At 40.9% G+C, this 26,596-nt stretch overlaps 2 protein-coding genes across 2 annotated transcripts in view; one reads left to right on the top strand and one right to left on the bottom strand.

The window, feature by feature from the left end:
* The window catches only part of LOC143353228 (very long chain fatty acid elongase AAEL008004), a 39,228-nt gene extending 35,246 nt beyond the window's left edge, over positions 1 to 3,982 (bottom strand). Inside the window, exon 1 of the mRNA XM_076786390.1 lies at positions 3,828 to 3,982. Within this exon, the coding sequence (XP_076642505.1) occupies positions 3,828 to 3,862 (35 nt within the window). The 5' untranslated portion in view covers positions 3,863 to 3,982. The remainder of the gene's footprint in view (positions 1 to 3,827) is intronic.
* A 337-nt stretch (positions 3,983 to 4,319) lies between these two features.
* Drep4 (DNA fragmentation factor-related protein 4) lies at positions 4,320 to 26,309 on the top strand. Its single transcript, XM_076786389.1, has 6 exons — positions 4,320 to 4,457; positions 14,163 to 14,264; positions 17,859 to 17,988; positions 19,002 to 19,213; positions 24,359 to 24,936; positions 25,250 to 26,309. The coding sequence occupies exons 1-6, from the start codon at positions 4,401 to 4,403 to the stop codon at positions 25,407 to 25,409; spliced, it is 1,239 nt and encodes a 412-aa protein (XP_076642504.1). The 5' UTR covers positions 4,320 to 4,400; the 3' UTR covers positions 25,410 to 26,309.
* Positions 26,310 to 26,596: the final 287 nt, after the last annotated feature.

Raw genomic sequence — 26,596 nt, 5'->3', positions numbered from 1 at the left:
AACCGTTCGTAATTAAGAGAACACACTGAAAAATATGTGTACACTTTAAACGTCCAGAAAAACCGAAACGTAGGCATGCATGTACTTGGTCTTTTTGCGCGAAGGCGAAATGCAAATGAACGCTTGAGATTTCATGCGCGTGTTCCGCGAAACACGGTTAAACCATTTTTATAATTATTATATTACTTCGAACGCGTTGGAACAGGAGTACAATTGCTTCGTCCTTCGAATAATTTTTTTGAAAACTGACGAACAGAAATGCGTGCAACACCACCATTATGCGTGCTAGCGTGGCGCTGCAATTGCTCGTGGTTTTTATGATTTTATTTAACCAGTGTCGAATAAACGGTCGACTATAAACATTTTTATTGCAGAATTAAGAGGAGATTATTGCGTACTTGTCTTTGAATAACGCATTTTTTTCCATATTTTACATTGATTTTTTCGAAGCTTCTGGCTACTCGAACTGACATTTTTGCCAAATGATTCTCGCGATTAATATACAATGGAATCCTTCGGTTGCTTACAGAATTACTGGTCAGTAGATTCTGATGCAAATTTGTACACTTACAGTGCAATCGATGCACAAAGACGTCAGATCGAAACGCGACACTTGACAAACGTGTTTACACCTTGCGAGGAAGATTAAATTAGCGTTCCACTTTGCTAAAATACGTCCAAACGCGCAACAATTTTAATAAACCCGCGCGATAGAGTGGACCGTGCTGTTTCCTTCCGCATTAGTGTATTTTTTGGTGCATCACGTTCCGGGACTAGTTGGCGAGTTCCCAAGTAATTTCTCAGCGAACAGAGTCACTGTTCGCGCGTCACCCTGCGAAATCGGGAAAATCCGCCCAGGGACAAGCTTGCGAATCGGAGACGTTGAAGAAACAGGGCCTTGCGGCCTCTGGCTGTATTTGCCAATACTCGTTGTTGTCTCCGAAGGCGTGCGGAACTAAATATAAAAAGTTCTAACCTTGGTTATTAACCCAATTCGCGAATGCAGGTACGCTCGTCGGGCCGATCGCCCCAGGAGTGGATAAAAGGTGGCTCCACGTGATCTGATCGCACCTTGACAACCATAAACTACCCTAATACACAAAATTGCGACGCTGGACTTCCTCAGGAATCGCTCATTAAATTACTCATTAAATCACTCATTAAAACTGGTTTCTGTAGTCAAAATGAGCTATTTGCAAACAATTGACGATATTTAAACAACGAACCTGGAGTCATATGAAAGCTGAGAGTCTCTATTTTCAAGTTATTTTTCTGTGTAGGATTTTTTAATGACACCTTCACCTTAAAAATTTTTGTATTCTAAAGTAAAGCGGAAAATTCGAACAGCTCTACCGAACATAACAAATTTTTTTTTCCTGCTCAGATCACTACTGGTGTAAAGATTGAAGCCTCCTCTTTTGTATGATTTCTTTCATGTCAACATTTTTGTCAACATTAAACAGTTACTAAATCCTGAATTGTAAATATTGTCAATGTTTAACATGTTGTAACTTTGTTACAAAGCTCGTACGTCGATCTACGTAGACTCATTTTAAAACTTGAAGAATCTACTATCACATGCTTCAGCTCTTTTTCCTTTGAAAATTTTTCCCGCGCTGAGAAATGAGCAAAAACTGTGTCCCCTTCTTCTTAAAATATCGAATGAAACGACGAACTCGACATTGCTTGAAACAAATATAAAAAAAATGATAGAATATTATATTTAATATTTCATTAAATCAGAACACCCGGTACACAGGGTGGAAGCGTAACTGCCCAAGCAGTTTTACTGCTCATTAAGACTGCACTGTAATGGGGGGCCGCGTCTGAAAAAAGACGATGAAACGATGGCGTTAAAGTTCTTACTCATTTTTTCCCAGCAGTGCCTGGGAATGTGATCCAATTTTTGAAACGCAGTCCCGAGGGCACGTTTGCATAAGATGCAGTGGGCGCTGATGCGAAGTCAATGAGTCTGATCAAGATAGAGTTGCTAACCGCGCACAGATGCCTTGCGAATTCATCCTAAATACGTTTCTCATTTATTCGACATCCTGTACAAGTAATTCGACCATTTTTTCAACTCGTTAAACCCTGTCCCAGTTACCGCAAAAATTGGGTGAAATCAGAGCAATTTGTTTAGTAAAACGAAAAAACAGCAGCATTGAAAACTTGTAATCCTCTCGTGTAGATTTCGCAGATTGCAAGGTACACAATAGGGGGAAAAATTAATGGGCAATTTACAAAATGTGTCAGCACTACCATGACTTTATAAATTGAAATGTCCCATTGACAATGCGTAAAGTTATTACATATAACTTTTTGTCGACGTTCTATAAATTTACATTTTTTATATCGTTCGCTTTATGTATCCGATGAATAATGAATGTTGATCATTGAACGGACATAGGAGAATGCAACGAAATAGACTGCACAGTTTCATTGAAACAGCCTGTACGCTCTATTCGGCGAACTTTATTGCACCTGATCGATAAATCCTCTTTTCAAACCCGTTCGCTCGGTAATTTAATTCAGCAACGTCGTGGCAATTGTCTGGATCGAAAAGCTCGTAAATCTTGCTTTATAGGTGCTCCGGAACGATTAAAAATCGAATGTTGTGAATATTGCTCGTTTCCCGTGACCCTTGTACTCTGTTTTCCTTCGTGTTTCATGGCTACGAACTCTGTGTGTACATATATAATGTTTGGTGTATCTGTTTTTTCGAGAAAGCGAAAAGAAACTCGTTAATGAAGTGACCGAAAGAAATTCCTGTGCCTGTCGCTAGAAAAAAAAAAGAAAAAACAAGTGACGAGAAAGCAAACGAGAATGATGCCATAGCTTGTACGGCCTCTGTGATTAAATATGTTTTTTGTTGGACACGAGCTGGAGGAGAGCACGGTTCAGTTTATGCTGCCCGTTATTAGAATTTCCTGCGCCGAGTGCACAAGCTGTCCACCTTCGTTATTGTCATTGCGAGCGGATCGATGAAAAGCGTTTGCAATCTTCGATACTGCTCGGAGAGTTCCTTAAAGTGACTCGGCATTTCATTATATTCTTACACGGGACAGAAAATTTAGTATGAATTCTCCTTGCCTCTTTTATGATGGAGTTGCGAGCCTTTTCCGCTGAATAAAAATTGTCTGCGTTCGTCGCAACATGCACTTAACAATTCTTTTTTTTTTATTGGACTACCTAATCACAGGAGAAATGCACAGGAGATAGCAGCGTGCAACAACAATGCATTCGGTCGGAGGAATGCGTGTGCGTCTCCGGGGGAATCAAAACATGGGTCACTGTGGACCCATGGTAGTGTCGTTCAAGTCCATAAAAGTAATCTTCCTAATACATGATACTATCTGAAAATATTTTGAATGCATAGGAGATTGCATTACGCAAATTAAATTAATCTTCACAGTACAAAATACTATCTACCAATACTCCCAATAAAAAAAAAGCAGCAACCTATTTAAAAATTGCATTTTTCCAGATAGGTTTACGCGCATCTCTGTCAAGGTTAAACCATGGGTCACGGAGGATCCTAGCGTAGCTATCCAAAGTCAAGTAAATTAATCTTCGCAATACAAAATGCAGATCTAACAGCACTTCGAACAAAAATAAAAAGCAGCCCATTACGAAAATGCATTCGACCGGGTAAACTTATGCGCATCTTTAACGTGATGAAATCGTGGGTCACAGCAGACCCTAGCATTTAATCCTAGTCTTAACCCAAGATATCTAAAACCACTCCCAACGAAAACAAAAAAAAAAAAAAAAAGAAAACAATATCGCCAGCTCAGAAACACTGAAAAAATCCTCCACCACCAACATACCTTCGACAATCCGAACAATGCGGTATAGCGTCCATGAGGTGGTGCCACCTAGGCGGAGTTTAGCCCGGCCCGCTCGACTGTCAGCTCGCAGGCGCATTTCCCGGTGCATCTCTGGTCCGAGGCTGGTCTCGAGCGTCGCGTCATTCCTTCCCCGCGGTCCGTTCACGTTAGTTCGCCGTTGTTTCTTCTCGCCACGCTGGCATTTTTCCCTCTCGTACCTGTGCCTCGTTGGGAAACCGCGCGGCAAGCTCAGTCGCGGCAACAGTTAGTCGTCTCTCCTTGTTCCACCTGTTTCCTCATCGGCTAATCTATCTTCTCCTTCTCTCTCTCTCACTCTCTCTCTCTCTCTCTCTCTCTTCTCCCCGTACCGTTCCCCTCCTCTTAGTTGGTGTCGGTTCCCCTTAGTGGCCGCTGACCGATAAGCGTCACTGTCACGGTCGAAGAAAGAGGAGGTCGGGGCTCCCGCCGACCACAGCTGTCCCGGTTCCCCCACCACGGACTCAAAGGATATCGGGTCCGAAGGCTGCCAGCAGTCCCGAAACTGGCCTCCGGTGCCACGGGCCACACGTCGACATGTCGCTGATCGCCGGCTGCTTCCGACGACTCACCGAGACACCGGCTAGATGCGAGGTAAACAATGAACTCCGATCCCATTCTTTTCATTGATTCGAGAGACTACAGTGTCGGCAGACGATGACGGTCTATCGACCAAATCACGGTTCATTTTCGATCAACGTGTAACTGCTCCGAGAATATTTTGTGGAATTCTGGTACCATTTGTGCTTGACCAGTGGCACACTGGTGTCGAAAGATGACGAAAGTCTATCGACGAAATTACAGTTTGTTTTCAATCAACGTGGCACTTTTTCTGCCCGCCTAAATCGACGATATCAATCTCTTTGCATTCAGAACTATTATTATTATATAATAATGGCATTATTATGTATATGGCCTTTTCCATTTTGACTTATGAAATCAGGTGTTTTTAGTTCCACCGTACCCAAAGATTTTTCAATTTATTAGGGATTGTTTTTGATTATAGTGTGGGAATTTTTAGTGGTGTCTTAGAGGGGACAGTCTTAATTAGGATTCAGTATGTAGACAGTATTGATGAATTTATGGCACCCTCGAGTGTCTACGTCGCTTTCCCTTCCGTGGTCTTACAGCAATAAAAGCTCAGCTACTGTAGGAACGTTTCGACTTGCAAAACGTTGCATATTCTTACGCTATTATGTTACACTGCTTAGAGGCATTTAGGGACACCGGCTAGATTAAAGTAAATAAATAACCCGGTGCCATTCGTGGTACATAGCGGCGAAGTCCCGGTGATTAGCCTGGACTGATCCCGAGATCCTGGGATTCGGACTGTTCAGATTTAGTTGCAATTTTGCGTGGTGACTGTCAGGATGATGTGATCTCCACGTTCTATTGAGTAATGGTGGAATGAACTCTCGGACTCCTGCGGGTTCTATGCCGGAGTCAATTCTGACCCACACCGATATTTCACTACAGTTTTCTTTCGATATAAGACGATGGCTCGGGACCGGCTTTCGCCGTATTTCGGGGGAAGAAGAAGAAGATGGGATAGCGATTTTCTTATTTCGAAATAAAAATCGTCGTCTTATATCGGAATAAAATTGTACATATTGACGGTCGCACGAGCTTACCCCCACCGCTGCGGGTCATGAATGACTCCAGCATAGCATACGGAGGGTTAAGTAGACAATAGAGATAGAATTGGCGGGATAGTCGAATTAACTGGTTTTTGAATTTTTGTTTTGTTGATGAGTGAATGCAGACCTTTATTGAAAGCAAATGTTTGAATAGATGCAGTCCTGACGTTTGTACTTTGTATTGGGTTCGATTATTGATAGAGTCGTTTATTTAAGATAAAAACTGTATGACATTTGAAAGATGCAGTCTTGAGTGTGGGTGGTACTTGCTCGTGAGCATTTAGTAATTTGACAGAAATATCAATTTTGGAGATGCATAAATGAATTTTCTATAATATTGCTGTGTTCCGTTGTTTCATTGTTTGATTTAATAATATTTCAGAGTAAATGCAGGTTTATAATTTGTGTGTACTGTTGGGTTGATGGGCAAGGAGTCTCGCTTTTGAGGATGCATAAATCAATTTTCTACAATGTTGTTGTCTTCCTCGATCTATTGTTTAACGTTCAGTGCTTTCTACAATTCTGTTTCACCTTGCGTCAAGCTTGTTAATTCTAAATTAGTACTTAATAAGTAATTTCATCTCACAATGGTTAAAACTGGACGTTAATTTATACCACTGACTCGGTAAAATGTAATTCTAATAAAAAATTCTAAGTGTAAAAATGGTTACGTGCTACATTTTTATTCACGTCTTTCGTCTTCGTTTTTACATTTCTGTTCCGCTTCCCTTAATTTTAATGTAAAATTTGAAATTCTGAAGTGGATGAATATTAATTCAAATGAATAAATGCTTCGCTTAGCATGATCGCAGACTCACAGCTGATTCAGAACTTTGTAAAATGAAGTCGTTTTATAAAATAACAGCACACTTATCCTGTTAAGTAGCTTCCAGTTCGATGTTGCGGAACAAAGTTTGTAATCGACATCACTGGATCTTGCTTTAGATTCGCTCTCTTCCAAACGTCACTGAATTTTCTCAATTTATAGTCCATTAAACGTACATCTGCAATTTGCAACCGTCCGTAACTCACTAAACAGTAATAATAATTCAACTAAACCTTCATTTAGAAATTAATCGTCCATTTCTGCGAGTAGCTCTAACAGTTTAATGTTCCACTGTTTAACGATCCACATTCCATCAGCTTTCAAAATTATTTCAGTCTTAATGGGCGTTTCATTATCCTAGGATTTGAAGAATTTATTCGATATAAAGTTCAATACGCATGCAGACTCCTGAAAGTATTGAAATTGTTATAATTTCCTCAAAAATAATCGTACAATAATAAACTTGGACTCATTTTAAACCCCGAAGTCTCTACTTTCACGATCAAATTTTCCTAGGATACATTTGCATGATACAGTAATTGAAAATATGACAAACAGACTGCAGACACGACTTTTCTCCGAAATATTTCAAATTGAATCACTTCTAAAAATTAAAAAAAATTTTTTCAAGATTGATTCCACGGTAGATTTGAAGATTAAAGCTCCGCCTTTACAGTGACATCTTAAAAATTCATGTACGGTTTTTTTTTGGCCGTTTTATTGAACTTTGAATGGAAGGTGTATCATCGACTTTACAGGACTGAACTTGTTCTTCAATTTTGTTGCGCTAAAAATTGTTAACAAAGCAACGTAGTGAAAGTGGAAGCTTGAAGCTTTCAAACGAGTCCAGGTTTGTTGTCGTGCGATTCTGTGTTAGAAAATTGCAATAATTACAATTACAATTTCATTCGGAGTATGCAGCATTTCAGAAATTAGAGACTAGATGTTGAAGTGGTTTTTGGAGACTCTGTATTCTCGCAATAGTACATAATACACTAGAACAACAAATAGATGTAACAACGGTCGGAGGAGAGTCAAAGTGGCCGTGCACTGGTCAAAGGCAGAGAAAACACTCGTCCTGCAAGAACCGTGCATAGTATCCGCATGCTAAACAATAACTAGAGTGGAGCAGAGTGTACAGACAGACAACGAGAGAGAGAGAGAGAGAGAGAGAGAGAGAGAGAGAGAGAGAGAGAGAGAGAGAGAGAGAGAGAGAGAGAGAGAGAGAGAGAGAGAGAGAGAGAGAGAGAGAGAGAGAGAGAGAGAGAGAGAGAGAGAGAGAGTGTGTGTGTGTGTGTAGTGGTCGTGAAAGTGATAACAGGAGATTCGGGAACCGGCTCGTGAATATTATCGAGGGTCGGGGCCGGCGTTTTCAAGTGTCCCCTCTCGTGTGCATCGGAGAAAGTGAGAAACGAGTCGAGTGCAAGTGGAATAAAGAGGTTCGAGCTGTTTTTGAAGTGGTGGGGGATCGCTCGGCGTGCATGGAACACGAGAAAAGTGCTTCACTGTTGCAGTAGTTGAGCCAGTAGTTTCATACCTAACTGCAGCATTAACACCTACTGCAGCTTCACCTTTCAATGCACAAGGATTCCGCACCAGATCATAGAATCTTACACTTGATGCATCGACCGTTCCGCAATCGAAATCTCTAGATTCTAGAGACCCCAGAAAGCTTTCTCCTGCCATAAATCACGGCGGCGTTCAACCGTCGAAGCTATCGTCAATCGGAATTATTTATTATCTCGAACCCTTGGAAATACCGTTGGAAATTCTGTTAGCTGATAGTTGCATTCGTGACCTCGAGTGTGCACTTAATCTCATTGTTTCCTCGTCATTGGACCTCGATAGCTTCATTGTCGGCGCTACTACGGTTTTCAATCTTAGGGCGACGATATCGACAGATCCGCGCGTTATGATCGTCTTCAAACTTTGCCTTTCAATCAATTGTTGTAACACGCTCGTTTTACGCTTTGAGAGGCCGCTGCTCGAACTTGACGCTTTGATAGACTCTAGTTAAGATGGACGTTTCTCCCGTACGAAGGCACACAGTTCAATTTCGTATTCTGATCGTTGAATTAAAATTTTTAGGAAACTCGTACTAACCGCGGAAAATGTATACAGCTCGCAGAAATATTTATACAACCTTCAGAAAATTCATACAACCCTCGGAACGTTCGTACAACTCTTAGAAAATTCGTACAACTCCAGAGACGGTCATACAACCCACAGAAAGTTTATGGAATTCCAAAAAAATTCGTACACCCCTCGGATAATTCGTGCATCCTCCAGAAAAATTGTGCAACCCTGAAAAAACTCGTACAGGTTCGTGCAACTCCAGACAAATTCATACGACCCTCAGAAAATGTATAAAGTCCTCAAAAAATTCGTGCAACCCTGAAGAAGTTTGTGCGACCCTCAAAACATTGGGACACCTCCAAAATCAACTTGTTTCATTTAAAATAAATTTTCACAATCATCAGACTCAACACCTCTGAACAATAAAAATTGAAAGATGTTCTTAGCAATATTTAAAAAAATAAAAGTACGCTATTCCTTCAAATCTCTCTGTCTTCTACCCACTGTAATTAATCATATGGTTAAAAAATGAAGGACTCGGAGACCAATGCGAACGGATTAACCTACTCGAAAATGTGACCAGCGTCGCCTTGCCATTTGTTAGAATCGATCATTGTGAAAGAGCCCGAGGAAATGGTAGCTACAGAAACATCCGAACGGTATAGGATGGTTCTTCGAGATATCGGGCTTAACAGATAAAAAGAATCGATCGGATCGATAACAGATCACCCGCACTTCAAAATAGGAAAATCAAATTATCGCCCGTTGAATTTCTGTCGTTTTCTCGTGTTTTACGATCTAACTGCGCCTTTTCCATAAAACACAAGATGTCCGCTGCACCCAGCCATTACTTTAACTCCATTCCTTCCGAGATACGTCCTTTGCGGTCCTGTAAACGTGCTCCGCGTCCTTTCATACTTAACCAGTTCCCTGAATTGTTTCTTTCTTCTTTTATTTTCTCTACCTACGTTCTTTGTTCCTCTTCTTTTCTCTTTCGTTTCTGTTTTATTTGGTTCCGGCGGTCTCGCGTGTAACCTTCTATTATTGTACCTTTGAGTTTAAAGTTGTTTATGATATTAATGGAGTGAATTATAGTTCGTGCAGGTTTTAATGACAGGAAATTTTGAATTCTGTTCTGTGTCTCGTTTCCGTGGTATACCAATTGTTCCCTTTCGCGGTTAAATCGAGTTGTTCGTGTGCGATTACAACGTTTAACCCAATTATCCACGAGCAATGTGTATACTGAAACGGTGTAACGGTTCCTCTGTGAGAGACTTTTTTAAATTTATTTAATTAAAATCAACGTAAAAGACGGATAAATTTCATCTCGGATTATATCGCCGCGAGTTGGATTCTTTTTATTTCGAAGCCCATTCCAGAGCCTGCCGACAAGAAATTTCATTGAAATATTTCATATTTTCGCGGTGAATGAGAAAAGATTAACACCGGCTCCTCGCAGTGCGCGAATTAATTACGTATTTATTGTAACTCTTGCAAACGCTAATTTTCAGCTAGTCTTTTATCGTTTGAGATCGCAGAAAAGGTGCTACTGTATATTTAAAAGAAACATTTTCTCACGAACTGCTTGAAGTTGAATAAAATTCTTCGAAATGATTTACATATTCGTAATAAATGAGACACTGATATGTAAAATATATTTCTAATATATCTTTTTTAGAGAAAATGCAAGGGCAACAGATAATAAATATGCAATCCACAATTCGAGTAGAATTTACACAAAATGCCGAAGAACAACCTGCACATAAATCGTGTTCATAATCCTGATAGAAATTGTTGAACGTGCAAGGCCATAAAGCACGCTCCAGAAGGCAAACACAACAATAACCCGAAAAAAACAATTTCCCGTTGCGCCGAGGCAGCAACGTCGAGTGAAATTGGGTTAATAACGTCGCAATTATTATTGTTATTAATTTATGCGTGGCTGGTAGGCCGGCGTGCACACACGGGGGCGTATCATGTTTTCCTGGTACGGTGTAACAACGGTGAGCGGTCGGGACGCCCTACGCTCGGCGTTTGCTATGCCGTGTGACCGCGATTAAACGTCGCCGAGTGCCCGATGTGGGTCAGTCGCAGAAACTGTGGCACACGCGTGGCTTTTCGCTCGCAGGACCTTGAACACTATCGGGCCAATTATGCGCCTGCTAATCTACCTTCGATCCTGCTCGCTCGTGACTTTGCTTATTGAGTCGAGCCAGGAGAGAGAGACCTGGGAGATAGGAAGATAGAGGGAAAGATAGGGGACCGAGAGAGAAAGACGGAGGACGATAGAGGGAGAGGGAGGAAGACTCCTCGTCGGAATTTCCTCGATTTCATTAAGCCCTCCCTCGTTACGCTAATGGATCCCTCAGGTTAGTCTTGGATCCCGTGGAAGTCCCATTTTCGTCCCGCCGCTCGTATTTCTCTCCGTTCGACGAATTCCGGAAAACGCTCCTCCAGACAGCTAGCATCCCTTCTCTGCTACCAGAAATGTGCACGTGAACGTCGGATCTCTCCCTCCGCTTCAGTATAGGGCGACCTGACCAGTGATCACTTTATTCAATTTCCTGAGTGCTGTCTCTGTGAAAAGACTGACACAATTTATTATCTACGATTACTTCCGAATTTTCTAAAGTCCACGACTGAGGATTTGTTGCGAGCAATTTCAATCGTAAACCTACGACCCCAGTAACGTAATCTAGCAGTTCTGCTTAGGATTATTATGTATATAGACTGCGAAATTTATGCATCTACGGAAAAAATCTATGGGCAAAAATTTAAGGATGTTGATATATTACTTTCGACTGTATACAATTTTTGAAGGATGAAAGATATTTTTATTTAGCTCCTATTTCTTACAGTCGGTGAAGAAAATTGTTCTGCGCTAAGATGCGATTATGGGAAAACTGGCCCCGGTCTCTCGCAATATTGAAGTAATTTAAGAACGTCGATATGATATTTTTAACTCTTGTACAAAAAATCCGCAGTACCAGAGGCCTATAAGTACCCTCAACGACAAATCGCACTACTATTGCGATCGACGAATGAACGAAATTTTTCTTCAGCTCCAGTCTCTAAATATCGGTGCAATTCTTATTTCGTTCGAAGATCCACCAGTCTAAATCCCATATATCCGCAGTAGCAACTCGGAGAAGTTTTTGGCGAACTTTCGCTTGTGTTCCGTCTCTCAGATTTATTCGAGCGCGCACTCTCCCATGAATAATATAACAATCTTACAGCGACATCTACTAAATAAAGCTTCAGAGAAGTGGCCAATTACTCTGTTCAATGTATACGCGGCACAAGTTTCGCCGGGGAACGAGAACATTTCCTTTCTGAAACTGCCGCACGTGCTCAACTTGTCCCTGCAGGCCGCTTCGGGCTCCCTCCGAATTGCCATACTATACTAGGGATCGTTGGATTGAAATTGTTAACGCGATTAGCGAACAACGGAGTTGCCTTATGCGACTCCTGCAGGCCTTTTTGAAAATTCACCGCCCGACGCCTTTGAGCTCGATGTTTTATTCGAGTCTTAATGGAATTCTTAGTCGACTTTGTGAGCTTTATTTTCTGTCCTGTCTTTCCCTGTTGCCGCGGAAAAATGTACTGCGAGCATCTACAGCGGAGCTATATTTACTTTGTGCTCTGAGATTTATTTTTAAATAAATTCATTCTTTTTTTTTTACAATGCACCTTCAAAGATGTTATATCCACAATCGCGTGTTAGTTCGTCACAGTGCTTTGTTTTGTTGTAGTCAACTGGCTCAAATTGAACACTTGTGTCAACGCAAAAATGTCATCTTGCGCCTGACTTGATGTTCCTCGGGCAAATGTTAATTGCATTCAATTTTTATTTTCGATTTTTATTTTCTAAATGGATGGGTGAAGTGTTTGAATTTTAGATATTTTATCATTCCTCGATTATTCGAGATTAATTATTTATTTTAGGAGTGAGATATTTCTCCACTTAAATTCATTACTGGACTGTGGATCTTTATTTAAAATAAAAATTGTTTGCTCCAATTGCAAGGCACAGGGACCAAGCAGAAATTTCCTTCTTTCTTTAACGATTTCAACAACTTTTAAATTCTTTTAACCTTCCTTTTCTTTTAAATTGCACCTATTCACTTTTGTCATAAATGCATAAAATCCGCAGGCTATTAATTACTAATGGCTTAACCCAATCAGTATGTACAATTTTATTCCGATACAAGACGTCGCTTTCTATCTCGAGATAAGACAATCCCTATCCCCTTCTGCTTCTTCTTCGTCCGAAATACGACGAAAGCGAGTCCCGAGCTATCGCCTTATATCGAAAGAAAAGTGCAGTGAAATATCGGCGTGGGTCAGAAATGACTCCGGCATAGGCCTAGAACTCGTAGGATTCCGAAGGTTAACCGTTCGTTGCAAACATAACGTTACAACGAACATCAAGCTCCTTCTCCTCCTAATATCTTGAAAAAGATTAAATATATTTGATGCGAAAAATGGTCAGATTGTAAAACAAGGGCGTGATTGTAAAGAATTATTTCAAAGTAGGTGACCGAAAGATGAGGTCCACCGGGTCTGAGGACCCTGGGAGAACTGAGGATTTTCGTTGGCGCACACCCTAATAGACGCACGGTCCCCACCATTCAGTTGCGCGCGAGATTGCGCGTGGCACGGTGATCGATAGATCCATCGAAAATCATATTCACCGATGTCGACGGTAGCCGACGACCGTTTGTTTGTCTTGGTAACGTGAAACTTGGATGCCGGTTGCGGTTCAGCGAGTTTCTCTTCCTCGCAGTCAGAGAAACTACAATAATATATTTTCTAACGTTAAACACTGCGAATAAATTCTCTCTTCAATTTTCAGTCTAGAACAATCATTTCCATTCCCTTTGTCATTAATTAAAACTTCTTTTAACGTTACCTCAGGTCGTAAAATATTTTCTTTTTATTCTGCGCGAAAAAGTGAGTCAAAAATTTAGAATGAAATTTTTTCGTACGAGGCTCCGTTTTCGAGGTAAATGTGTTAAAGTAGTGTCTGGCCATGGCTCGCCGTTTCTACTAGCCTTTTACAATTGGCACTTTCAAACTCGATTTCCTCGAAAATGAAGCCTCGCACGGAAAAAATTCATTTCACGTTTTCGACTCGCTTTTTCACGTAGAATCAACTGGACATTCTATAAATCCTCACAAATATTCACAATCTTGACTAACATTAAAATAACAAAAAAGTGTGGTTCTATCGTAAAAGCGAAATAAAAATTGACTGAGGAATAATTCTCCCATTCAGTGCGTACGATTTCTCGCAATGAAAATTATATTTCTTTCTCTTCACATAATAATAAAATATACGATGTTATTCTGTTGCAACAGTTAAATAAAAATCTTCAATCTTTACAGTTATTCTTTGAGGTGTTCCATATTCATTGACTTTTCGAACTGTCAATTTCCACTTCCTTTAGCTTCGTTTTACCATAATTTTAAAAGATATAAAAGAACCCACGAAAGGAAGAATAAATTAATGTTATTTTAGGCAAACTTCAAAGAAAAATTAAAAATTTCTAAAATAATTTGAATTCTTTTACACACAGATATTAAATCCTCTCACAAAGGATTTATTTAAAAATGTAATATAGATTTCACCGCATTCGGCAAGCGTTCCATTAAAAAACGAAACAAAATCCACCACCTTCGCTCCACATTACCTTCACCCACCATGATTACGAGCCGGCCAAGGTTCAATCTGACACAAAGCTCTGGTAATTGTTTCAGCTGAAGGGCTACAAGGTCACCGACGTGCATCGCACGAGGAAGTTCGGCGTGGCCTGCAGAAGCCTGCAGGAGTTGAAGCGGAAAGCTTGCGCGAAGCTGAACGTGAGTATCGAGCCATCGATAGCCAGCAGTGTCCATCGATACCATCAAACCCCGTGTGTCCGAGTGTATTTTGCACGCGCGCGTCCCTCTCTCGAAAAGGGGATCGATCGATCAAACGGCTCGGAAGGGCGTCGAGTGATCCGCAAAACCCGTATCGCTGTTCCCGCCGTTGCTTTTACATGTTCTAATAAAAGTTGCTCGAACGAAACTGGGTCATAAAAGCCTCGCAGCTGATCCGTATAGCAACGGCTCTCTCTCTCTCTCTCTCTCTCTCTCTCTCTCTCTCTCTTTCTCTCTTGACGGCGAAAAATTGTAACACGACCCGCTGTTTCGTCGCCGATTGTTCCTCAAACGGCGAGGAACCCCGCGGAAAATCCCTGGGAAACCGAGACTGCCGTTTCATTCACGAAATCACCGCTGCTTTTCATCCTGCTCGAGCTCGACGCTCTCCTCCGTTCGTCTACAGTGCCGTCCAAAAGTCTCATTCTTTGAATTCGCTATTGTAATAGACTGCGGATTTTTATATGCGAAACGAAAATTCTTTTAATTACGTTAGTATCTTAAAAGCAGTATTTTCAAATTCTTTGTCATCACCGTTTTGTGTTTCTCGTTTTTGTCATAAATGTATAAAATCCGCAGTCTAGTGATAAATATTTCATTGTTTATTTTAGGGCAGAAATGCAGAGACAATGTTAATTCTTGAACAGAAATGGCACTGCACAGACTGCCGACTTTTATGCAGAATAAGAATTGCCTGAATCGTAAGAGACAGGAGCTACCTCGACATTTATTCCTTTTCTTAACAATCTCAACGGGCTGGTAATGCAACAGCGTTCGTAAACGCTTCAAACATTTTTACTGTTTTGTAATTGATCTACGCATGTTCGCCATAAATGCACCCACTCAAGACAGTTAACATTTTTAAAATTGCCCTAAACGAATCAAGCTTTTTCGAGAAGCGACCATTTCTCTGGATGCCAAGTCAAAGAGGTTGAAAAACATTGCCTTACAACCCGATCAACGTCATAAAATGCAGATCGAGCCATTCCTTTGGGCCACCGGTGCACGCTCGGTGCCAGAGCGGGTTTGACCCAGGGCACGCTGGTTTATTTGATCAGTATAGTGTGCGGCACGTGCGCCGGGGCCACGGTGGCGTAACCCTGAAGAACTGTTACCCCGGCGCTTCGGTGCACGCGCGTAGACGTCCACAAGGGGTTTGGTCCGGGGATTTCCTTGATACCGGTGGATTTTCTGAAGCGGTCCGACGGCGGAAACTCTTCTAATTACCTGCTGCGGATCATCGCGTAGGATCCCGAGGCTTTAAAGAGAGAGGAGAGACAGAGAGAGAGAGAGAGAGATAATGCGGGGGCGTTGGTTGCGAGCGTTTCGCGGCTAGGTTAATCCGGTTGCGGGGCGACCTTGGAGCTGGATCGCTGTTCGCCTGCAGCGTGTGCAGCTCTATCGAACCAGCCGGGCCACGGACAAGGAGCAGCCTCAATGTCAAGGTCCCCTGTCCGTCTGCTGGACCAACACCCGCACCGGTCGAACCTCCAAGCATCATCCCGAGCCAACATCTTTTCGATCTGCTCGCCCGGTCCCCTTCCGGGCGACTAGGGACCAGATACCTTGTGACCCTCTACACTTACACACTTACACCGCGAAACGGACGATACTGCGAATTGATTGCGGTTGTGCGCGCCGGGATACCACCACGATTTGTTCTTGCCGCGAGCAGTTTCTTGGTAGAGGATGCTCCACAACAAATGGTCTTTGATCTGGGAGATTTTCTCTTGGAATGATTGGTTTGATTTGTTACTAGAGGATCTATATGGAAAATCTAATTTTTGTAAATATTTCTTTCTCTCATTCATTCATCATTTCAATATGTTCGTGAATTCTTTCAATCTGTTCACTGTTTGAAATTGCACCAACCTATTTTTACAATGGCTTGTTTATAAATTTATATTTATATCGTCGTGCAAAACAAAAAGTATTAATGCACATTGTCCCGTTTATTTATTTATTGTCTTCGGTTCTAACGAAAACCTTCGCTTGATTCTAAGTCAAATGTGATTCAAAAATTTTTATACAGACGCTAATTGGTTCGGGGATATTTTTTATGTTATTCTGTTTGACTGTGAATCTTAACGAGTTTTATGAGTTGAGGATAAAGTGTATGGACAGTCGTAAATTATTTGAATATTTCGGCTGTTTTGCATTTTGCTTAGTCAGGTTTACCATAAATTCGTAAAATCCCCTTAATTGCAGATGTTTTGTTTGTATTGCGGATATGTGACTGGTGAAATCAGCGCCGGACGAATACAATGAAATTGCGAAAATATCGTGGACCAGGAAGAGCTGATGATTTAACTAATATAGCTTGAGGCGAGGTAGCAAGGTTTCGTGATGTAGAGAGCGATCCTACATATGTGGTCGGTTTTCAAATTTTTACTCCAAATTGTATTACGTTCCAATTCCGTCGGTGTATTTTATATTGTTCGGTTCGTCATAGTAGTATTGATTTGTCGATTCTGTAGAAATTGTGTGAAGTACAAGGTGATCCAAAACACATGGTCGGGTTTGGAAGCTTTTCTTAAAATTGCGCACATTTTGATCTGGATTTTAATCCTTGTTAAATATCCTTTACTAAGGCATAACAACATTGGTTTATTAATATTGTTGAAATTCTGAATCTGCAGCCTGATTCAAGTCATATGGTCAGACTCGGACACGTTTCGGCAAATTTTACTCATCTTAATCTTCATGTAGTATACTTCGCAATAGTATTGATCTATTGATTCTATTAGACTTGTTCGTGTAAGTACAGGATGGTTACGAGCACACGGGCAGAATCAGAAACTTTGCTACAAATCATTCCTTGTTCAGACAACAAATTAATGAAGTCAGTTATAAAAATGCAATTACGGTGTTTTCTCGATATATGTCAACAACGCGGGTCTTGTCAGCGACATATCTCGTCCAGGAGATACTATTCTTTCTACTTCTTCTAACTCTCGAGCTTTCTGGCCCCTCACGGGGTATACCCGTCGGTAGTGGGGATAGTCCTGCGACTTTAATCAGCCAGGTATTTGCGACATATATCGAGAAAAGACTGTATATACATTTTATACATTCCAATCTACATTCCAATCCAGGAATATTTAATTGAAACACTTCGTGCCCCAATAGAATTACATTTTCCGCTTCGTAGAACAATTTCCTACCAAGAAGACGCAGACGCAAGTTCAAAAGGGGCACCCTCTACATAAAAACCCCAGCTCCCACAGCATGCCCCTTGACCGATTTCCCATCAAAGTGGACAAATGGCCCTCTAAGTAGCCGCAATAAGATCCGAGAAATCAATTTCGAAAGAAGCGATTCTCTACGATCGCTACGATCGCGTGAGTGCACGGTATAATATTTGACAAGCAAATATTGAAATATTCTCGAGCTCGCGGGCCGACACTTGCGCGGCGTGTGTAATATCTGACCAATATTTGTTGTGAGTTTTTCGCTCTTCCAGTTGATTGGGTAAACTGAAGGAGCAAAATCGAGAGACACGAGCTTAGAATATAAAATCTTCAATATTCTCAGGTTACCAATGACCTCGCTGAAGTCAATGTCTTCCTACTGGACGGATCGCTGATCGACGAGGAATACTTTTATACTCTGGAGCCTCAGACCACGCTGATCGTGCAGAAGCCTGGCGAAAGAGTTCTGAGCGGTCAGTACAATCGTCTTCAATTATTATTTATTGTATTTATAGAGATACATATTTAGAAAACATTTTTTTAATCAGCTAAAGAAGAGTAGATTCATTTGGATCAGTGTCTAGATTGTACAAACATTTTTCTTAAAGAAGAAAAATATTTACAGTGTTATTAATGGCATCAATTCATCATGAATTATGCTTAGAGTGTGGTTTAGCTGCATATCTCTTCTTTACTTGGTTCTTCTAATTATAAGTGTTCAACCGTCGTCAATTATCCGGAAATCAGACATTAAAAATGAAGATTATGTGTTATAAGTGGGCTGTGGATGTTATGCATTTATGACGAAAATGAGTAGCTGCAATTTGCCACAGTAAATACGTTAAAAGAGTTTAAAAATATTCTTATATTAGTCTCAAGCTATTGAACATATTCAGAAAGAAAATCAATGTGTATTTCACTCCAGTTTGTCGCAGTTCAGCTAGAAAATGTTTAATTTGCATTAAGATCCATCGTCTAATTATCAGTATTTTAGAGGCTGTTTAGAAATATTCTCATGAATTCATAAACGAAAAGAAGTTTCAATTTTAAACATCTCCGAACACATTTCTACCTATTCCTACTTCGAGTAACTCCTCGATTCTCAAGTGTTGCCGAAACGATGATAAAATAAAAAAAAAAGAAAATGAAATGTGCAGAACAATTGTGCTTTCTCAAGTCGCTACCTACAAACTGCTAGAATTTTACGTCTTCCAAGTTGCTGGAGACGTGAAAACTGGATCGACGCCGTCAGTAGAAATGCGAAAAGACTTCCCGAGGCTCGGAAAATTTCTCCGGGAAAACGTGTGCACGTCAGGATTCCTCGTTGCTCGAGGAAACGACGCGTTATAGTTCCACCCATGCTCGCGACGATGGATTCGCGAGAAAGAGAGAGAGAGCGAGAGATTGGACAATGTGCCTGAAAGCGTGACGGTTCTCGGAGAGTTTCCCAGCACAGTTTCCCTCGACCCGACCCGTCTGCTTACAGACGCGGACCTCCTCTATGACACCTTGAGGCGCGTCAACATCGATTTCCTGACGGCCGGCGACAAGGCGTCCGAGTTCCTCACGGAAAACCTTAAGGCGAAGGTCGCGATTCTGAATAGCAAGCTGAACAAAGACGACTCGAAGACTACGTTCACCAACAGGGACGATCATCCCGAGTGGTTCCGCGGTTTGGAGACCAACTACACTACCAAGGTGAGTCTGCGAGATCATTCTTTCCCTTGTCCTCGTCATCTTCGATGACTGACAGGGCTTTTGCGAACCGTGGTTGTCTTACCTGGACCACGGTGAATCTGGGATCATTGTTTCCTTCGGCCACTTCCCCCGTCGATGAAGGACTAGATTTTCCTGAACCTTGTTTGCCACCATTGAGTCTCTCACACTGACGGACTGGCTTAGGTTACCGCTTATCTTGCTTGTGCTCGCTTATCTTTCACAGTCGGCTACCATTTTTGATCTCCCAGAGACATTCCTCGAGAAACACAACATAGAAAGACGATTTTATTGAAGACTCTTGTTTATTCAAAAAAATGTGAAAAAGAAATGTCTTCGGTATCACAACAATTGTTTCCATTGAAGTAGCCCCGTTCTTCTCACCTCTTCAGATGAATATTCTCATCGCCTCTGGTTTAACATTCATAAATTCATCGCCGCCGACTGAATAAGCGAATGACATTTTTCAAACTCTGTACCAGAATGAACTCCATGTTCGTTGATTTCTCATCAATGTAAGCTACACAATGGGGAATCCCTTCTGGACTCGGAATCAATTTTTATGGCACAACGCGCAATCAAAATCACTCGGGCACGTATCGAACAGGATCCCAGGGTCGTCACGTTCGAAATACCGGAAAATCCAGGCGCCCTTCAGCGACAACTTCGGATCCGGGAATAAAAAATAGTCTGTCGGAGACAGAAATCGGGTGAATAGGCCGGACGGTTCAACGCCGCAGCCTTTCTTTGAGTTAGAAAAGCCGGGACAATCGCGGCGGCGTGACACGCTGACATCGTTCGCTCTGTGTAGCGCTCACTGACACACTAAACACGCGGCAACCGTGATAAGCACACCGAGTAAATCGTGACAGAAGGCATGCAGTGTGTCGCGAGACTTATCGCTGGGCTGGGGATCTTTGCGCGAACTCCCGTTTCTCAGCTGCAATTGATAACAACGGAACGTCGCACTTTAATACTCTGTTTCGCTTTACACGAGCATGGAACATCCTAACAAATTAAAAATTATTTTATTCGTTGTTCGTACAATAAAAATCCGCTCGTTAAGCGACTTTAAACACGCATAACTTTTGAACTGGTGATCCCCTAGGATTGAAACTTGGATTTTCGGCATTTTCTTGCCAAAATCTACAGGATTACATGAAAAACGGTTAAAAATTTCCGGTTTCCTGAGGTAAAGTTTAAACGGCATTTCTATTTCGCTTCTGTGTTGTACAATTTATGCAGACAATTTTCATGATCCACGGAGGTCAGTCTATTTATTATACTTTATTCTTATTTCACTTCTGTTTCTCACAGTTGATTTAGAAAACTTTTAAAATTTACAGTTCGATAACGAGGTTACGGGATCATAGAAAATAAGATAGATTCGAAAGGGTAAAATTGAAACACACATGCTGCTATGTCAATTTGTAAATTCCTTCGTCGAAAAATGAAATCATGAATTTTTTTAGGAAATTGACGTGTATCGGTGTAGACATATGAGAAACATCAGGAAAGCACCGGAGAATCGGCAAAAACGCGATCGCACGCGAACCCCGCCGCAGAGAGATAGCGATAACGAACTAATTAATTATTCCGTGGAACCCTTAGACCGTGGGGTCGAGATTCCCCGGTGAAACTTGACGCGCGATAAATGGCAACCCGGTGAGATTAAAGTGGAGCCGTTGTAACGTTAATTAGCCCGAGCGATATTGGACGACGCGGGGCAGATTCGGCCTCATTAAATCGCACTATACTCTGGTTAGAGTACCTCGCTCCACCGCGTGTTTAACACTTTGACTGCCGTCTCATAAACTATTTGCCCGCATTCGAAAATTCATTTTTGTCCTCGTGGATCGAGCAATCCCGATCCAATTTTTCATCCACCTTGATTTGATGGTCGAACTGAACATGATTTGAAATGTCAATCTTCTTGACCATAACTCGACTACCTAATATTTCCATGTTTTCGACTTAGATTATACATAGACTTAAACGGTGTGTGTGTACTTTTCTGTGGAAGTAAGTGTAAAGTGGTTTTAAACAATTTTGTACACATTTACTGTACATTCACATAAAGTATATATATTGTACACGTCACAACAATAATAGATATGAAATAGTGGTACGAAAAATATTTAATTTCGAAGCTTGGAAATACACAAACCAATTTTCTCTTAAACTAACCAAACATTAAACATTCTTTTAGTTTTGAGCAATTGCAAAAATTGTAGTGCACGCTATGCACAGTGCCTCAAAGTTGGACACTATCGGATTAGATTATTTAAACTAGGTTCAATTTTTTCTTAATTATTGAAATCACTAGACGGGTAGTCAAAATGTTAAACAATGAGTCCTACCTACTTAATTTTTTTTTAAGGGACAATTGTTGCACAGTTTGCGTTAGCAATTTCTAGAAGGAAAGCGGATGCTGCGAGCATTGATGCAGCGTTATTATTTCCAGCATAAACGCTGTGGAGCTATTAATAAGGCGCTCGCTAGCCTTGGTGAGTGGGTGTCTGCAGGAAATTAATTCACGCCTGTCCTTTACTTAGCGGGAATAACTTAATCATAACACTTCCTCGAGATCTTCGATTGCAGCAACGTTCAAGAACGTTGCTGGATTACACAAACTTCAGCAACGTGCTGCTTGTGCAATCGCATCGTATCTCGGCTAATATTTTCTTTGAGGATTAGGAGAACCGACGAGGAGACTCCGACGGAATACAACCATAATTTTCGCGACACAGATATCTGCCTAACACGATTGTTGATCCCCCGCTACTAGTAGACTGTGAATATCTATTTTCTATTTTTCAATATCACCTCGACTAGGGTTTAAGATTTATTAGCGGTAATGTTTGCTATTCAAGGTGTTAATTATCCACGACCAAAGAACTGCAATCTAATTACCGATGGAGGAGTTCGGTCCTACGAGAATCGGCTAAACGCCTCATCCGCGTTCGGCCAACGATTCCTTATACAATCTGTATAGCCAACGCGACTGGTTCTTGCACAACCATAACCATGGGGTTCTACAGAAACACCAGAGAATCGTTCTACCTGTTGTTATGCAACGAAACGTTGTACCCGTTCAAATTCCTCACTCTTACGCGAGCATTCTTGCACGCACCATTCTCTGCGTGTTAATTCCCTTGCTCTCGTTCTTTGATCCTGCAGGACCTTTATGCTATGAAGTTTCTTGTGCTCTTTGATCCTGGAGAACCCTTATTTTAACGCATATGTGCTATCTTTCTCGCTTAAATTTTCCTTTTATTCTTTGATCTTGAGGACTCCTCATTTTAACACATAATATGTGCTATATTTTTTGCTACCTTTTTAGCTAAATTTGTGCACTCTTTTTAGCTACATTTTTGTCTCTCGTTCTTAGATCTTGAAGAATCCATATTTTAACCCACAGGTACTTTTCTTTCGCTACCTCCGTAACTAAATTTTTGTCTCCTTTTTTTAATTATGTTCTTGGATCCTGAAGACTTCTTTTTTTAATACACATGGTCACTCTTTTTGACTATGTTTTGGAGGAAGCCCAGTGTGCACAGATTACGATGCTCCTTTCAGGGAAATGACGGATATTCCTCGATTTCATAGTAATCCTTCCATCTCCATCAGGAAATCCCTGTTTTCTGCGGGTCCCTCGTATAGCCTTCCGTGCGATATATCTCTGGCCCTAATACCAAACATCCTCGTCCCTAAGGAAGGGATCAGCTAGCTGGCTCTGATGGTGAAATACGCAGCATGCCTTCGACCCTCTTTCGTTCTTACGATCATCGTCGGGATCAGAGTACCCCTCGCCACGAGGCAGAAAAAATTTTCACTTGGATGTGGTTCCTGGTTCCTCGATTGATAAATATCGGATGACTGAATACGACGAACTATTGTCCTAGATAAAAATTCCCCTGAGAGCCTAAAATTCTCTACAACCCCTTACAATCCGAAGATCCCGAAAACTTGTGCACCTTGTAAAATATTTTCAATCAAGAAATTAAATCTTAATATTTACCCTGTCAACTTCACCCCAATCAGAAACGGCATCAAACACCTAAACATTCTGAATTTTCTCTCAACAATTCACAAAACCTAACCACTCAGTACAGTGTTTACTCTATACAGGGTGGTCCACGCAATTGTTTCAAGTCATAACTCCGTTATTATTGCATTTACGAAAAAATGATAAAGGAGAAAGATAAATGGTTCGAAGAGCACTACATCTGTAGGCCTTTAAATTTTTTTTAAATACAGCAGTTCATGTGCAATTAACAATTGCATCATTTCTTTAAATAGAAATGCATATTGTTTTGCACAGATCGATTCTTCCGTTCATTCTACGTAAAAAATGATTAGGGTACCATGGCAAAAAAATTATTAGATCTCGGGATATTTTCAAAAAATGTCATACATTTTCTTGTATTTAGTGAAATACAGCTACACTTTTTCAAAATCTTTGTTTTCGTACTCGAGTTACGATACGTGAATTGTTACTGAATGATGAAATGCTTACTCGTGCAAATCGGTTTCTGTTATGATAACAATGTCGAAAGGGTGTTTACCTTTACACCATAGTCATGAAGTGTTTGAGCATCTTCTTCAATAAAGACATTTTTTGAAAATATCTCGAGATCTAATAATTTTTTTGCCATGGTATCCTAATCATTTTTTACGTAGAATGAACGGAAGAATCGATCTGTGTAAAAAAAATGTGCATTTCTATTTAAAGAAATTATGCAACTGTTAATGGCACATGCACTGCTGCATCTAAAAAAAATTTAAAGGCCTACAGATGTAGTGCTCTTCGAACCATTTATCTTTCTCCTTTATCATTTTTTCGTAAATGCAATAATAACGGAGTTATGACTTGAAACAATTGCGTGGACCACCCTGTATATGTCGCCAAGACCTGGATGATAAATGTCGCGGAATTATCTCCACTGCCGCGGGATGACCTCGATCGCCGAGGAGTGTAAGGTCGCGTGGATCAAAGAATAGTATCTCCTGTCCGATATATGTCCGTGGCTAGACCCGTGTTTTGGACATAAGTCGAGTAAACACTGTATGATAAAACCTTCGAAATCAAAGAATCCTGAATCTAACAAGACAATTTCTTCACAGGAGGCATACATGCACCGCAGGTGTCAGGACAGGATACGAGGCTACCTCTACAAAACGATCGAGCAGATCAAATCGTCAGAGACGTTCGCGAACGATCAAAAAGCCAGGAAACAGCTGCTATACGCCATTGCGTTCATGAAGATGCAACTGAAGCAGGATCACTATTTCGGTCACTATTTCGACAGAACGCGAGCAGCGACCGATTCGACTGACGGTGTCGACGAAAGTGACTTTGTCACTTGCTACGACCATTGCCCCTGCAGGTTAAACAATCTCGATGACAGTGCATACTTCCGGTTGTTCGGGACGACAGAGATATCCTGCGTGGATGGCGCAGCTAAGAAGAAGACGAAGCTGAATACGAGGACCGAGGAAGAGGAGGCGGAGGATGAGTGTCCTTACGTGATCAGGACGAAGGAGAGGCAAGCCTGCATTGCCATTTGCGATTCCAATGGCGAATTCAGGTGCGGGGGCGTCTGGAACGCTGACAGCTGTGCTTATGGGGATAGGCATAGGATCAACCCTTATAGATCCAGGGAGGAGCTCGTCCTGTTCTCCACTTGGAATTTTGACCACAAGTAAGAATCCTGTTCAGAAATGTGTTCCAAAAATTATAGTCGAGGTTTGTGCTTGTGGATAAAATACGTGTAGGAGGATTCTTTGAATACTTTTTATTTGGTTCTTGTGCCTCATGATGTTTGTAAGAAAAAAATTTTTGTAAGGCTGCAAAAATTGTCTGTAGTATTTTCAGATATTTTTGATTTCTAATGAGTTTAATGAGATCAGTGGACACATTAATGGGTTTTGAAAAATGTTTTATTGAGAACGGGGTCAAAAACAATCTCGACGTACAAACCTGGGAAAAATGTCTATCGATGATCTAATTTCCAGGATCGAGAGGTCAAGGACCCTGGTACCACAGCTGCTGCAGCTAACGTCTCAAGGAGTCGTGAAAGAAGAGGACATCATCGAGCTTTACGACAATCTGTTCACAGCGAAGAACTTAAGGCTGGTCCACATCGTGTGCCATGACAAAGGCTCGCACAAATGAACGTTTCAGGGTACAGGGGATCGCCAGAAAATATTCCCGCCGGGAAACTACCTCCACGTAACACGTAGCACGATCTCTAAAACGAAGAATCCACACGAAAAAATACAAATGTGAAGATTTAGCTTCTCTTGTAAAATGAAAGATTATTTTTCACATTAAATGTCCAATATATACGTTATTTCACACTTGTGCATTAGAATCTTCCAATAGTAGCTCTAAATTTATTTTTAATAGCTACTGCACAAAAATGTTCAGCTTGCAATATATCATAGTCATTTTCAAACAAGATGCTTATACCTTGTAGATCGTGATAATGTTTAATTTACTAAAAATTGATTTTTAAGTTTTCCAAAAAAAAAAAAAGAAAACATAGTGTGAGGCATACACGACTGGCAGTCAAAGTATTAAAATTGACATTCTCGTGTTATTTCTGTGGATTCTTCGGATGTAAACGCACGCAAACGTGCCCTATCTGTAAACGCTGTTGATAGTTGGATAGATTTAAGCGTTTGTTAAATGTCGCATCCGGCAGCATTCCGTTGCGCTGCGAATAATAACAAAACGAATATAACAACGCAAAAGAGACACAAAAGCAATACCGTTTTTCTCTTCTGACGAGGATCGTGTCCTAGATCGAAGGCAGAACTTTCCTATCGAATCTGACGTGATTTTCAATTTGATATACGTTTCCTAGTCGTTTCTACGTTCGATACTACAAACTGCAATATACGGGGGATGCACCGACACCGTCGATATGGTAGATCACTGCACATTTATGAAAGTCCTCGCTTAGCGTTATGATCCGGAACCGAAAATTAGCTGTTCGGACTTTTAAATGAACGTAGGAGTCCATATTTTACGAATTTATTAGCTGCATTATCGTAGAATTGATCAGACCAATCATTCTTTTTAAGAAATTTATTATCATTCTCCTTGAGAAATATATTACTGTTCTTTTCAAGAAACTCATATTAATTCTTCGTATAGTTCTTTTATTGATTTATTAATTCATTCAATGCAAGATGATCTTACCATTCATTTAGTATTGGGTGCCATATTTTAGCCAGCCAACGAACGTAATAAATTACGCATGCAGATTTTTAGTTCAGATAAAGTTCATTGAATCGATCTCTTCACTGAAGAAACAATAAAAATAAATAGAAAGTATTGAATAAATTCGAAACAAT

This window comes from Halictus rubicundus, chromosome 4 (assembly GCF_050948215.1).
Source record: "Halictus rubicundus isolate RS-2024b chromosome 4, iyHalRubi1_principal, whole genome shotgun sequence".
Lineage (NCBI taxonomy): Eukaryota > Metazoa > Arthropoda > Insecta > Hymenoptera > Halictidae > Halictus > Halictus rubicundus.
Note: the sequence above shows the minus strand (reverse complement) of the source record. Positions and strands in the feature narration are given on the sequence as shown.

What these genes read in the sequence shown, in the direction of transcription:
- Drep4 (XM_076786389.1), top strand. Translation starts at nt 4,401, where the DNA reads ATGTCGCTGATCGCCGGCTGCTTCCGACGACTCACCGAGACACCGGCT. An exon ending in AAGCTTGCGCGAAGCTGAAC is followed by an intron (nt 14,265 to 17,858) that starts GTGAGTATCGAG and finishes CAATATTCTCAG; the next exon opens with GTTACCAATGACCTCGCTGA. An exon ending in ACTTGGAATTTTGACCACAA is followed by an intron (nt 24,937 to 25,249) that starts GTAAGAATCCTG and finishes TCTAATTTCCAG; the next exon opens with GATCGAGAGGTCAAGGACCC.